General features: G+C 42.0%; 1 protein-coding gene across 1 annotated transcript in view; it reads left to right on the top strand.

The window, feature by feature from the left end:
* The first annotated feature begins 416 nt into the window (after positions 1-416).
* VWA3B (von Willebrand factor A domain containing 3B) overlaps positions 417-15,543 on the top strand; it is a 75,166-nt gene continuing 60,039 nt past the window's right edge. The window contains exons 1-7 of the mRNA XM_067289704.1: positions 417-517; positions 2,656-2,742; positions 4,388-4,612; positions 6,644-6,738; positions 9,149-9,399; positions 11,268-11,427; positions 15,303-15,472. Coding sequence (XP_067145805.1) covers positions 2,703-2,742; positions 4,388-4,612; positions 6,644-6,738; positions 9,149-9,399; positions 11,268-11,427; positions 15,303-15,472 — 941 coding nt within the window. The 5' untranslated portion in view covers positions 417-517; positions 2,656-2,702. The remainder of the gene's footprint in view (positions 518-2,655; positions 2,743-4,387; positions 4,613-6,643; positions 6,739-9,148; positions 9,400-11,267; positions 11,428-15,302; positions 15,473-15,543) is intronic.

Genomic DNA, 15,543 nt, shown 5'->3' with positions numbered 1-15,543 from the left:
TCTATTCACTGTATGGCCAGTAGTTTCTCCTGAGGCAGAAAAATGGGGATTTCCCCCAGTTATTTAAAGACAATCGTTTTCACTTTCTGTACCGAAACCTCAGTTTTCATTTGGAATTCGTTCAGGCCAAAAGCTGAAAAAATACAAAATAGGGATTATTTTCCTTTCCTGGTGAAAGAAGCACGTAGGGGTCACCCCAGCGCACAAAGCTTGTCAGGCCCAAGCGCGCTACCTTTCCCCCCACCCCATGCTCCAGCGAGGCGGCCTCCCCCACCGCCGCGGGGTCGCCTCTCGCCCTCGGGAAGCAGCAGGGGAGCGGAGGGAGGGAGGGAGCGAAGGAGGGAGGCGGCCAGGCCGCGCCGCCATGCCCGCTCCGCCGCGGGGGGAGCTCCGCCCGCCGCGCCCGGCCCCGGCCACGCCGTGGCAACCGCCGCCGTCTCCACCGTCAACGGCGGGGCGGCGCCGCCATCCCGCGCAGGGCCGGGGGGGGCGGCGGCGGCGGCGCGGCCGGAGGCAGGTGAGGGCGGGCAGCGCCGCCGGCAGGGGGCGTCACGGGGCGGGGCGGGGCGGGGCGCCGGCCGCGGGGGCCGTTAGCCCCCTGCTAGCGGCCGTTAGCGCCCCGCTGGCGGCTGCGCCTCGACGGCCGCGGGGAGGGGGCGCGGCGCGGCGCGGGGGGGGGCGCCTTCCCCTCCCTCTCCGCGTGGCCCCGCGCCCTGGCGGCGGGGTGATGCGGCCCTGTGGGCCGAAGCCCCAGGGACCACAGGGTCCCTCCATCGCCCCTTTCTCCGAGCTGACGCCTCGGTCACCGTAGACCGTGGCTCGGCAATGGCAGCACTGGCGGCCCTGGCCCCACGCTCCCCGCCTGGCGGTGGTTTCACGAGCCCACCAGCTGCCCCATTTCCACAGAAAATGGCTGTTCCTTGCGCACTGTCCGCGTGGGGGGTCAGCGCTTTGGTGGGCCCGGGTGGGCTTTTGGGGCTGTAAAGCCCACAGGCTTTCTGCGGGAGTTTACTTGTGCATCAGGTGGGCTGGTTTTATGGATTCAACACATGCTGCCACATTGTTAAAAACTCGAAACACATGATGGGTGAAGGTTTTAGAAGACTGCTTGTGCTGGATGGAGGGAAAAGGTAGAGGTGCTCAGATGAACTCCCGTTCACCTTTTGAAAAAACTCGGTTTTGATTCAAAGTTTGAGCCCAAGGTTATGCTGGTTGTCATCTCTTTTGATCTTGCTTGCCTTTCCAAGACTTGAGGTGAATTTGTTATTTCCACTGAAGTCACTACAGCTCCTTTTCAAATGTTCCTTTTCATGCAGTGCCAGTTTTTCACATACAGATGCTGTTCCAGTGGCTGGGAGTGGTACTGTGAGTCTAAAGCAAAGGCAAATCTATCACTGCACCTCTGGGCATCTGGAAAGTGAGATGGCATCTGGGATTAGTTCTCCGGTGCAGGCTGGCGTGTGAAATGCAGATCAGTTATTACCATGAGAGCATTGTATAATTCTGCATCATAATTTCTGCATCCTCAGTTAGAAATTACAAAAGTCTCACTGCTTGCTATGGACATTGTCTACCTTGACTGCTCTATAGTAAATGTTCTCTTCTGTTGTTGTGTTAACACAAAATCCCTGCTAATGAGGTGTTCTTCTGCTAGAAAACATCTTTTGCAGAATGCTTGTGCTGTTACAAGCAGACAGACTCCTGTTTTTTTAATATTCTCCCTGCCTTTCATGCTGTTAATGTCTTTCTGCATGAGCAGGACAAAGACCGGAATGGTTCATATATTTCTGTATGGGCATTTAAACTCATGTTCGGAGGAATAAATAGCATGTTTGGCTCTGCAAAGAAGAAAGAGGGAGGATGTTAATTCTTTTGGTGCAGTCCTGTTATTATTTTATCCCATTTTTGCTTTTCCCATAGGAAACTGCTTGATGACAATAGCTAGCAGCTGGCCTATTAGTGATTCATAAATATCCCTTGTTCATTCATCTTATTTATTAAAAGAAGAAATAAGGAAATGGCAAAACACGATGTCTCAAAATGATACACTCAGCCAATATATGCAGCCTTGCTTCCCCTGGCGTTTTGTTTTCTGCTCATATGTTGTGTCTTATTCGCAGCTGGGCCTTAGACCACATGCATATACATATATACACACATAATTCTTTTCCTTTGTGAATCATTTCGTAGTCTTACAAAGTTATAAACCTGTTCACAAAATTGCATCTCAGATACTCCCAGGTTTAGTCATAATTGGATTATAGCAAAGGTAAGGTATAATGCAAAGCAATAATAGAATGTAATACAGCTGTCTGACAACAGGCCGAAGTACCACTCTCATTTTTGTAGTGTATCTGTGTGGAACCACATTGGCTATATTTTATGATAATTTAGAGGGGATAAAGGGAAACTATATTGCTAGTTTTTCGCATACCCGTTTCAGAATATGAAGGGGATCTCTGTCACGTCTGACTTCACACTTTATTGACATGGAAGATAGCTATCCTTTTTAATCTGTACTATTAGTATCCATAAGAAAATCTTGGCTTTAGACTTCTCCTTATTACTGGCAAGGCCTGTGCTGTTGGTCTCCTGTTCATACTGTCCTGTGCATGGCAATCTATTATTATTATTTTTTATATAATAATTCCTCAGGTTTTTAAGAAGAAAACAAAGAGGAGTTTCAAATCAAGACATCCAGCATGACTGGCAATCCATGTAGGAGACCTGCCTGGAATGACTGTGAGTATTTCAGGACTGTCTTTACACTGATTCCATGTTTTCTGGATAATTTACATTTTGGTTTGTTGAACTGTGGTCTGCCAGCTGTGTGCAAACCATTCTGAAGCAGTGCCAGTCTCGCCTGTGCTGTATATGGGTGCTGTGCTGACTTTTCTGCTTTTCTGAGGAGGAAACTGGGAATGACTGTTCAAGTCATATACTGTAACACTGCCTGACTATGTTCAGTGCCTGAACAGCTGCCTACCTTCATCTGTGTCTCTCTAGAGTTAACATGTGCCACTGCTGCTTTTGTATTGAGAGGAGGAGGAGGAGGGCTGATAATGTGCCTACCTCTGCAGGCCTGCCACAGCAACACCCTGCTTGTAGGACTGATGGCTATGAAAGAGCTGGTGCCAGTCTGCCCCATATAGAAGGCTACTGTTACACTGAAAGATGTTTTTTGAAGGCACAGTGTCACTTTCTTTATGCATTATTAACTGAGGAACATTTTATCTCATGAACTTTTGTAACCAGGTCAGTTGTCATAATATTTTATCTTGGCAGAGAGGTCTGATCATATTCCCTACTAGACTGAAACTTATTTTGTAGTCATTAAAGATAGAAGTGCCCCTCTTTGAATTTTGGACCAGTTTGATCCATGCAGTACATTTGCAGCTCCAACAGCTTACCGTATTTGGGGCAATGGGGGACTAGGATACTCCAGATAATGTTGATGCTGGAGAAAATGGGCAGAAACATCAAACATGTCCACAGGAAATCAGCTTAGGTACAGCAAGGGTAATAAATCAACTAGACCCAGCTTGGTTCATGCAGAGAATTTCAGGAATGAGCAGGAAATACCAAAGTCTTCCTAGAACCCTGTGTGCTGAGGAACAGAGGCATTACTCTTGCCATCACTTCCATTTCTTCCTCAACCCCTCCAGGCCCTGGACTGCCTCTGCTACTAGTTTCAGGTGGAGCCAGCCCAAACAACTATAAATCAGGGTTGAGGTGTGTTCATTGTTCTGTAGAACTTAAAATGAAACTGGGCCTTCATGTCCAAGATCTGTGCCTGTGCATGATCCATCACAGAGCCTGGAACAGCTACTGCCAGTACCATCATTTACACTTGTGGTGTAGACATGAGGTGAGGGAGTTTCACCTGCTTTGCAAAAAAGTCAGGATCTGCAGCTGGCTCTGCCATTGCTAATGGCAGAAATTCAACATACAATTGTTAGAGATCCTTGATTTATTGCATAATGTTTCTATTGTTTATGTAGTGATAGTCTGACCAACCTCAGGTGCCTGTTATGGTTCTCATTCCCAACATTTAGGAGAGATATCTTAGGGACTGCAAGAATTGCCCTTTGGCAAACTGGACTTAGCCTTGTCAGTGCTTGGATTTCAGCATAAAAGAGACATTTTTGGTAATAAATTGAAGGTATGTATATATGGATGAAAAAAAGAGACATAATAGCAAGTAGGTGTGTAGGACTGATAGCAGCTTTCCAGATTGAGAACATTGTTCAGTATAATAAAAGAACATGGGAAGTAAGGTATATGTGTACAGAGTGCCATGGAAGAGAAGTAGAGAAAGGAGAGAATTCAAGTGAATCTTTTTGTTGAAGTGTAAAAGGTATTTTTCCCTCCTGTCTCTTTAAAACAGATGCCTTTGATTCAAAGCACAGACAAGATCATGAGAGCTCAGATTCCCATGAGGACCACAAGAAGAAATCAAAAGAAAAGGAAGGGAGACTGGCAGTCTGTCAGTGGGACTTGGATGTACAGCCCCTCATTTCATCTTCTAAATGGCTCCAACTTCATGGGCTCAAGAGAAATAAATTGTCCCTCTCCCAGATTTTGTCACAAATTGGATTCCAGCACAGGAAAGGTATAAGACAAGCCAATAATAGAATAAATAAAAAAAAGAGTTAGAATAGACTGTAGTGTGGTGCTCGTTTTGCACTACAGTCTACACTGAGGAGATTTTCAGATCATCTGTTATTTTATAATGATGACAGAAAGGGAAGCCATGCCCCCACTTCCTGACATTGCCAGAACTGAGGGACATTGAACGGACTGAGGAACTCCATTTCCTCTTGATCTGAGAAAGATACTTTCCTTATTGAACTATACTGTTGCTTCTTTACCCTAGCCCCTGTTGAGGTGCTCTACAATTTAGCTACAGCTGGAAAATAACCTGTGGTGCTGAGGCTGTTAATCTTTTGCCTGAAAATAACACACCATGAGATCTCTGTCTCTTTTTTAGGAGGCAAATGTGGAGTACAGTGTGCTGTAATCTGTGATCTACTGGTTGATTATCTGGGCTAGCCAAGGCATTCCCGAGTAGTATATCATTACCAAGGATCCAATTTTTACGTAAGCAGTTCAAGTTGGTTTGAATTCAGGCTGATTTTCTTGCAAAGTCAGGCTGTACAAAAATGTTCTTTGCAGTTATCTGGCAGTGGGAGAGGAAGAGTTTGCTAATAATTATTAGTCACTTCTATAATAGTGCTTTGTAGGTGATGGTAAGATAGTCTCTTCTTTGGAGAGTTTACAGCCCGAGAAGTAAAAGTTGTAATATATTGCAGTTGTTCCAGCTTGTATAATGCTGGCTTGCGTCCATGGGGCATTCAAAGACCAACAGTACAGATTCTGAAATCTTGTGTGCTGTAGAGGAAGAAGAAGCTGTAAAGCAGGGTTCATGTTGTTACAGTGTAGATTTAAGAACAAAAAGTACCAGCTTAACAGGGCAGCATGCTTTATAGAATAGCTGCTTTGTGACGTTAAATATTCCCACCCCTAACATTTTCCTATCAGTGGAGCTACTGCAGAAGTTTTCTAGCTACCAACAGAGCAGTGCGCAACCTTTTCCTTAGTTGCACCCACTTCAGCACCCATTTCATTGTGTAAGAGAACAGCATTATCTGTTCCAGATTTTGTATTTTGTTTGATGGACAAATATTTGCAAGTCCTGTGGAGAGGTAAATGCATAATACGAAAGTTTAATTGCCTAAACCTTTCATTTATCTTTTTGCTTATAAACAACTAAATGTACTTTTCCCCCCGCTTCTGACTAGACTGTCAGGGAGCAACAAGAGCAAGGTGCTGAGCCAGGAGCCCAAGGGGACCACAGCACAGGCACTGCCCCCAGTGACGAGCATGCAGTCCTGCAGCGTCTGAGCACAGCAGGCACAGTAGGGAGCTGGTAGCAGGGTCTGTTGACAGTCCCAGATGAGGTGAGGTGATGAACCAGGTCCAGGGTCCACCCCAGGAGTCCAGTCAGGAGCAGCAGGAGATAGAGCCAGAGACAAGACTGGAGACAAATCTGCAATGTAGGTCCAAGAGGCCCATCCAGCAGACTGAACTGGAGACAGGTCCATCCAGGAGAGAGGGCCACAGAGGCAGGTATATCTAAAACACAGCTCAAGCAAAGACAGGGTGCCCAGGTCTACGTACCCTATGGGTGTAGGCCCCAGGTGAAGCTGGTCAGGGCAATCAAGGCCTGTTGGTGCCCTGAGGGCCCTGATATAAACAAAAGCAGAAAAAAATTTCTTTCAAGCTTCATAACATTGGGAGTACAGTACAGATACATCTGCCTCACCTATGGATGGTATGCATGTCAAGCTGGAAAGTGTCTGTTTGAAGGACAGATGTATCTTGCAATGCTCATTACTAAGGGAAAAGCTCCTCCTCATTCAAAGCCCAGTATATCCAAAGAATCCTCCTCATTCCCCTGAAAAGGGTTTACTTCATATTGGTTTTAGCTTTCTGTGAAAAGATACTTTGATTTATCAAAAGCAAAGTACATGATAAGTAGAACAGGATTTATCCCCTTTTGTGTTGCATATGTTTTAGAAAAGTACATTGTGAAAGTAATCCTTATGATTAGCAACTTGATCTTTTGTAACCTTTACTGTAGATTATGTGACCACCCTGGGGAAACTTGTGGCTTCTCGGTATGCAGATGGTCTGTTTCCTCAATACATGAGAGCACAAGATGGCAGCGTGTATAATGTAAGTGTGATTGACTTGGGATAACTTCCCCATACACTTAGAAGTTAGTATCACTGTAGCAGAATGATGTGCCTATAATGTCTCCCCATGACAGGAAATACTTGTATCTTTTGTGTGAGAACTTTATCTTTTGACATTTTATTCTGTTTTGCCAGACTGTTAATAATAATGATCAGTGGTATATAAGCTAGATATCTGTGTTTTGTTTTTTTTTTTCCTGGTGAAGTCTTATGCTGTTGCCTTGGTGCAGCATTGCAGTAAGGCTTTCTAGAGAAGGCTGCAGTTTCTAAGCAACATTTACCCTTTCTTGAAAGAGGAAACACTTAAAAAGAAGATGCTCAGCTGAGTTAAGAAAATTGTAGTCAGTAAAACAAATGGAGATGCTGAAATGAGGAGACATAATGTGCCGTCATTCCCGATGCAAAGCTCCCCATTGCTAAGTGCCAGTGGGTCACAAAAGGCTCAGCATAGTCTGCAGAGACAGCTAGTTGGATCTCTGCCCAGATTCATGTTCTAAGGAATGTCTTAGTAACAGCTGCTGGCTGTCCCATTATTAGGGGGATGGATTCTGATTGAAGAGATACGCATGTGAGCTAGTAGGGGAGAAAGTTAATTCATAAAGAATTTTACAAAAAACGATAGCTTGTCATTTTTCTTTTAACTAGCATCACTTCTGAAGCACAAGGTGTGAAAATGGAGAAAAAAACATTTCAGGGAGTCTTATTCCCTCTTTTCTTCCCATTAATTCTGTATGAAATAGCTACATAATGTTTTTCAATTTTAGGAAGTGTTGGGGGGAGGGAGAAGAAAATTTACTGTAGCCATAAGGTGCCACGCTACAAGACTGGTGAGCCCTATTTTAGAATATTGTGTACAGTCCTGGTTATCGTAGGTTAAGAAAAAGCAATTCAAACTGGAGCAGCTACTGGGAAAGGCTAGTAGGGTGAACAACAGTGGAGTGCTGATCTTATGAGAGGACTCAGTTGATGCTGGTGCATTTAGTTAAGCTCAAAGAAAACTGAAAAAGGGTATTATTGCCCTTGAATGCCTACAGAAAGGCAAATTGCAGGGACAGAGAAGAACTATAGTTTTCTATGCTAAAAAGCATACTAGTCCAAATATAACTGGGTATAAGCTGCCATGAATAAATTTAGCCTGGACAGTCAGAAGTTTTCCAGCCCTTTGAGAAATGGGAATCTGGATCAATCTGCAAGAAGTAGGGAGGAGCAAGAAAACTGCTTGCTTTTAAGATGGGGTTTGATCAGTGTAATGCAATGAGCTGCTTGTATGAGGCTGGCTGTGATAGGAGGGAACGGGACTTTCTGAGTACTCCTTCTTAGGCTCCATTCCTCTGGCAGACAGCCTGATGCTGTGCACTTGGGAAATGCTTTACAGGACCCTAGCTGATGTTAAGGGACAGGGAAAAATACATTTAGAGGAAGAAGTTTGCAGACTGACATTCTGGGATAGTGCTCGAAATTTCTTCTCACTGAGAAATGTTCTTATTTGAAAACCTTTCTATCTCCAAGGTTTTGTACTCACACGTAGGAAACTGGTTGGAGGCAGAAGGTAGCAGGTAAACTAACTTACATGGATCAGAGATATCAGGGAAATGTCTTTAGTAGATAAGAAGACATTTGCTGCAAGTATATATAGTAGATACAAAGATACTCATTGCAAGTAGAACCTACAGTGAGTTCGTAAACCCACATTTTGCACAGTGAATGTGTGTACATATATACATAGTCTCCTATGTTTTTCATTTTAGTACGGAGTCGAGATATTGCTTAATTTGCTGATATGACATGGGAAGTTTTAGTTGTTGATTGCATTTGTCTCAACTAAATTTGCCTAAGCACCTACCAGAAATGCTCTAATGTTGGGCATTGTTAGTGAAATAAAAGCACAAATAGGAAGCATTTTAAATTTCCTTTCAAAAGCTAAAGACAAGATTGAAATGCCCCCAGAACCAAACCGTACACTCCTTTGTGCGGCTGCACACAATTTTAAAAGCCAGTCAAAATTCTAGTCTAAGAAAATAGGTTTCTCTGTTCCTCAGTTTGTTCATCCATCTGTTCTGCTGCCCTTTCTCTACCCTAGCCCCTGTTTAGCTCATTCTAATTGCTCCAGTCTTGAGACAGAAAAGTAATACAGCCCATTGGCACTATCCCATGCTTGTTTAAAAAGATTATGAAAAGCAATTAGGACAAAATAGTGTCTTTTATGTTGTAGCTTAGATGCTTTTATCAAGTATTTGCTCTTGAAATAGTGGAATTAAAATGGGTTGTTTTCACTGCTACCTTGGCTGGCATATTTGGCACTTATATGCCAGCTATTGCAGCTGTGCTAAGCTTGGGGCTCCATTTGTGTTTTGATGTTCAATGTCTTTCTCTCCCTCATTTAAATGAAGCTGACAGCCAAAAAAGAACTGATTCTTCATTTTGTGGATTGTCTAATGAGAGCTATTGAGCTATACAAGCAGCGAGTGGAATGGTTAACCAGTGAAAGCCGACAGATATTTGGAGTGATTCAAGAACAGTGCATTGTCATTGTTTTGGATTTTGGCACTGCGTCTCCAACTGAATTTGATCTATGCTGTGATGCACTTTCGATGGTCCTCATGGAACAGGTGACCCAAATTGCCAAATTTAACCTCATTCGGTAAGCAGAAAGAAATCTGTGTCTGCCCATTGTTGGAGAATAAAAAAAAGTCTCATATCATATAGATATGTGTTTGGATAATATGCTTTCTGTAGCAGAAATTGTTATGATTTGTGTCACGGTAATCCCTACAGATTTTCCGCCAAGTTTTGCCCACAGTAATGCTGAGCTTAGTGCTTCCATTTAATGGAAGACCTTTCTTACCACCCTGAGGAACAGATAAACACTAACAGAAAACAAATATTGATATGTGCCTTTTACAACTGTACCACAGAAAAATAGAAAGATAAGGGAGATGCTGCAAGAGCAGTAATGCCTCCAAGTGAGGCGTGAAAGCATTACAGCGTGATCTAGACAGGTCCCATCTGACTGCCTAGACATTCTCATGTCTTTAGCTGTTACAAGTTTCTGCCTTAAAGCTAAGTGTACACTCCCCCAAGTAACACAGGCAGAGGCATAATTATTCATATTTCTATGGATATTCATGGTCACACAGAAATCAGTAGCAGAACTAGGAAACAATACTAGATTTCCATAACAAAAGACAAGTGCTTGCTCCCTAACATGAATAAATGAATTTGTGTTTAATTACAAATAGAAAAATAGAAGCAGCTGTTCAAATTTACATATCTCTGCACAAATGTATTTGAACGCATACATTTGGGTTTGCATAGATGGATGGACATTCCTGTGTATGAAAATATTGTGTGCAAATTAGCCCATACAATTTTGAAAGTCATCAAAGATGACTTACAGGAATTTACAATCCCAATTTAGGAACTGAGATTGCTAAAGTCATTTTACCCAAGCTTCATCCTACTGATTTAGTTCTGGTGCCCTATCTTAATTCTCTACCTTGTGATACACCTGAGATTTGAAAGGTAGAAAACAACTTGCATAGCTTTTGAGAAGCACATGTAACATTTTCTTTAAAGATGGTTCACAAAGCTAAGTCAAAATTTAGGCACTGTAACCTAGGAAGTGTTTGTTGAATTTATCATTGCTGCAGGAGGGAGGCAAGGGGCACTGTAGCATACAATATTACCTTAAAGAATCTGTGAAGGCATACTGGTCTTTTAGGTTTGCAGGAAACACTTCAGAATAATACTTGATGGAATGTCACGGATGCTGGAACCAGTTATTTTTTTATTTGCTTTCTGGTTTTTTATGTGCACATGCAGGTGTACACATTCATATATTTTGCACTTCTATAGTGCCATTAAGACAAAGGCTTTTGCTCAATTAAAATATCAAAAAGCTTAGCATCAGAAATCTTATTTTCATAGGTAGATAAAAATCAACTCTCTTACAAAAAACACAGATCAGATGATCTGACACAAAGGCCATGCAACAAATTGTGAAGGGAATCTGGCTTCTGTAGAAGCCAGATTTTTTTTTTTCATACACATATTTTAAAAACCTGATTGTGCCTTCTCCCAACTTTTTAAAGAAAAGATTCATGCTGATAATTGTCTGGGCAACAGCATGAGAGACAGGCTATATCCTTCTCCTGGAGTACAGCTTGCCCAGTTGTGAGCCCTGTATAACCAATTACTGCTGAAAGAGATCTTTTATATTAAGGATAAATATGAATTAGGAACTGTTTGTAAAGTATTTCAGCCATCTTGACCCTGCTTTGGAAACAGTGGTCTTAAAAAAAATTGTTATAAAAATTCCAGTATTTTTCTGAGGGTTTTATTTTGCTTCTGCTTCTCTTAATGCAGGTCTAGATTTAGTATGTGTGATTTATTATTATTGTTATTATTACTTAAAAATCTAACCAAATAGTAAAGATAGTAGAGATCTGTTTTTGTGCTTTGCCAACATTATTCTAACTACTTCTGATTTATAGTTGATGTCACTTTCAGGGCTGCTCAGGATCTCATGAAGTGGCAACAGAAATGTGCTCCCGTGTCTGAACATACTGTAAAGTCTGCTGTTAAGTGGCTTTGGAAGCTGGATCGGATGACAGCTGCCAGCCATACCAGCTCTGCTGAGGCTCTGCTGGAAGCCATGAGTGATGAGACAGTAAGCTCATATGTCTTTTCAGAAGCCTCAAGTAAATCCAAGAATATTCAATGCCAGATTGGCTACCATGATTTGCCCTGATGAATTTTGAAATGATAAATATTAATGGGAGGGTTTGGAAGGATTTTTTCCAGTATAGCTGGATGCTGTGTTTCCTGATAGTCTGTTTATGTAAATGTATTGTATTTTGAAAGCAGAAACTTGTTTGTTTTCTTTTCCGTGGAGTACCCAGAATAAATAACATATTCATTCATTAAGGGAAAGAGAAAATATCTTGCCTTCCACTGTCTTTACCATATATGTTTTTCAGGGTCTCAAGCTTATGAAAATATTATTCATATCAACAATACTGAAGACAGTGAAACCATTTTTATTTTGTAATGTATCTAAAGTGCTCATGGAAAATTTTACTTAAAATCCAAAATAGTATGTACAGAATTTTATTTAAGCATTAGCTGATTGTAGGGGCTTGCAAATCCTTTTGCATCATTCAGATTATAGACAAAGTTTCTTCCAGGACAATAGCACAAAGCATATCCAAGTATAGTTGCAATTAAATTCTGTCTATTTCTAAAAGTGCCATATTACATTATTCATTGTAGCAGATGCACAAGACATAAAAAATATATGCCATCATTTAAGCTAGTCACTTAAAACTTGTGTCATGAAAGAGACATTGTATGAAATTTGCTTACAATGTAAATTGATTCAGCTCTCTGGCACCTGAATTTAATGGAAAATTGGGCCCATTGTGTGTGGATTAGAATCATTAGTTTTTACTGCCATTAAGATCTATCCCTCTGCACAGATCCAATCCTAACTTCCTTGTAAATCTCATTCTGAGACATTGTTTGAAGGAGAAGGTAAATTGGGCTTTAGTTTCTTTCTGGCTCCCTGTATAGGTGAATTCTCAACCGAATGAACCGTGATGTTTGAAAATGGATATTGAAAAGGAACTGGGTGAGGAGCAAATTGTGCAAAAGTGACATTTTTTATGATTGCTTTTTTAGATGCCTCTTTCATAAATTTTATTAACATTTTCAATTTGCAATATATTACTGATTTCCTGGTGGGAAACAAAAAAGTTCATATTCAGATTTCAGTATTGTCTGGATGAAAAAAAGGCTTGTTGAACCTGGCGGGTCTGAGTATGAATAAACAGAAATTAAAATCCAGCTGACAGTGAAACATCTATTATTTTTTCTGGACATTGGTGGGCTAGTGGGTAATCTGAGGGAGTCAGTTTTGGCAGGTGATCAATATAAAGCAGACTTTAATTACTCCTAAGTACAGTCATTATCATTCATGTCTGACAATTCAGTTTGAGTGCAAGCTTTGCTGTAGTGCAGGCTGGTGGAGTCTCCATTCAGTCCCAGGAAAAAGCTGCATACTCACTGAACAGTCGTAAATGACTCACTCCTTGGAGCTGGCTTCCTCGACAGAAATTGTTCCAAAACAATAGCTCCTTTTTCCCTAGACTTGGCTCTCCTTGTCGTTCCTTTAGTGGAGCTTTTCTTCCCGTGCATGGCTACTCCCTTGATTTCCTTTCTTCATGACTGGCTGTCCGAAGCTCAAGATCACTCTGCCATAAAGTTGCAGTCCTTTGGGCTGTACCTGCCACAGCTGCAGCTGCAGTGTTTAACTTGCAGTGCCATACAGGTGTGTCACACCACTCCAGCAAGCTTGGAGCAGGGGTCACTCATCCAAGATGCACCTCTCCACAAAGATAAAGACTGTGGGGAGCTGCTCATGCTGTTCTCCTTCCTATTCTTTTAGGAAGTTTGCTTGCTAGTTTAGATGCCTGTGTAAATTATCATTTTCAAAATATGAAGGACTACATACAAAGGTTTGAACCTTTCCCCCACTAATCTGTAAGAACCATTTCCTTCATGGTGTGTTATTGCTGGGTTTATAGTTGAGTACATTGTGGTTAGCAATTTTGTTTATTTTCTTGTCAGGAGTTGGTTCTGTGTCAGCTAAGCCCAAGAAATTTCAGCATTTTAAAAGTTGCAGGGACAGGAAGTAAATTCCTTGGAAGAAGTGTGAAAATTGATATTCTAATTAAATACCAAATCTATGAATTATTGGCTGTCTTGGGAAGGAGGAGAACATGTGAATCAGGAGGAACACAGAGAAGAGTGGTTGTGCGATATGTGTGTGTCCCCCCCCAGGTCAGACGGCTCTTCAGCAAAAGGAATTTCCAGAACAAGGGTGTTGTCTCAGGACTGGGTCCCAGCTGGGAGAGCTGTGTACATGCTCTGACAGCTTTTTAGCTGGATGAAACAGAGGGGACCTTTTAGAACTGAACGGAAGTACAGAGAGCTGCACGCATTGTTTCCTTTTGTTTCTGTGCATCTGTCTCTAAAGTTAGTATTTTGTTAATCTCGCACTTTAATGAAATACATTTATTTGTCTCTTTAACGTTAGTATTTGGTGTTAACAGTGATGTCAGGGAACCTGGCCAACCACAGGCTTGCTTGCTCCCATGTAACTGTGGTCTCTAAGTATGGGTCCTGGCTCCCTTGTGGAGTGTTTAGCCCCCTCTACAAGATGCAGGGGAAGCCTGAAATGGCATGGTGCTGCTTCAGCAATTTGCCCAGTCTGGTATGGGACTGGGCTGTCTGTTTGGGAGAGAAGTCTTCCAGTGATGAGCATTAGCCAGAGTATTTGTGGCAAAAGATAGAGGGGAGAGAGCCTGAAATCCAGAAATCTGTGTCAGTTTGTGTCAATGTGCTCATGATGTGGGACAATAAGGGGGTTCTACAGCCTTGAAGCTGGGAATACCAACTGAATAAAAGATGTCCATGTGCTAATCTGTTGGTTTAGGGAGCTGAAATACAAATCAGTGCCAAAGACAGTAATGGAAATCCTTGAACACACTTTTAGGTGATACTGAATTTGCTTTACCGTTGCATGAAATGGTGCGAGTGCAGAAAAACTTCCTCAGTGTCTTCCCAGACTCAAACAGTTTTGTCTTCTTTTCTCTTTTGTGGTGCATGTCCAGGGTTCCCTACAATACCTGTTTGAAGTTTTTTCAGTTAAATAGCTGATATTTATCAGTTGGTATGTACCATGCCTTAGGACCCAATGTGCTTTGCTTATTGTCCTGAACATCATGAGGAAATAGCTGTTGCTACATTTGTTTTTAATGAAAGTCTAAATCCAAGAAGCATACTTACCATGAGGATTGTTAGCATGGATGTGGAGGCAACATCGCATCTATTACAACGTAATACACAGGCAGTAACTAGAAGACATTTCTTCAATTTCTCACTCTTCTTGCAATAATGTTTTCATAAGAGATGTGTGTGGTCATAAGAAACCTGCCAAGCTCCCTCTGCCTTGGGAAGAAAAAAGAATATGAATTATCTGTAAATACCTGCAATAGAATTCAAAGAATGTTGCATCTTTCCTAACCCTCAAAATATGTGCTGCCAACAAATCTAGTTTTGGAATAAAAGTTCTTACTGATTTTTAGTCCTGGCAAAGCACCAACATAGCATCTCTCTTAAAAGCAGAATGCAGCAGAGCGCCTCATCCTGACTAATAATAAAGGTGTCATCTCTGACACCTGTCTTTGTTTTTCTGTTAACTTCTTCTGTGGTAAGGGGTTTGTGTTGGGCAGAATCAGACCCAGGGACTGTGAGCCAGGTTCAGTTCTCACTTCAGGAAGTGTTATGCATGTTATACTTTATTTGAGTAACTAAGTTAAATGAGAGGGAGAGCCAGCAATGTGCAAGTCTTATAGCCCAAGTAATGTATCAGTTCAACCAAATTTTCATCCCAGTACTCAGCATGGGACAGAGTTTGAATACGTGCCAGACATCTCTGCAAAACAGTCAGTCTTCCCATTTTTTTTTTCTGTGTAATGGCAGGTTGAAGCTGTTTATTTCTTTGCTGTGGGTGATGTTCCTGGAGACACAAAGCAGCTACTTCTTCAGAAGATTTATGATGGCCCCTGTCCGGTCAATACTGTATCTTTCAATGCCAGGGAAGATGGAACTGTTTTTTTCCTGAAGGAGTTGAGCCAATTGGCCTCTGGCAGGTATGACAAAAGAAGCGCAGTAATGATTTCAGTATTTGTAAACTGCTTTTCTGATACGAACAGTATCTGAA

Source organism: Apteryx mantelli, chromosome 1 (assembly GCF_036417845.1).
Source record: "Apteryx mantelli isolate bAptMan1 chromosome 1, bAptMan1.hap1, whole genome shotgun sequence".
NCBI lineage: Eukaryota > Metazoa > Chordata > Aves > Apterygiformes > Apterygidae > Apteryx > Apteryx mantelli.
The sequence above is the reverse complement of the archived record's forward strand: the minus strand, read 5'-3'. Positions and strand labels throughout refer to the sequence as shown.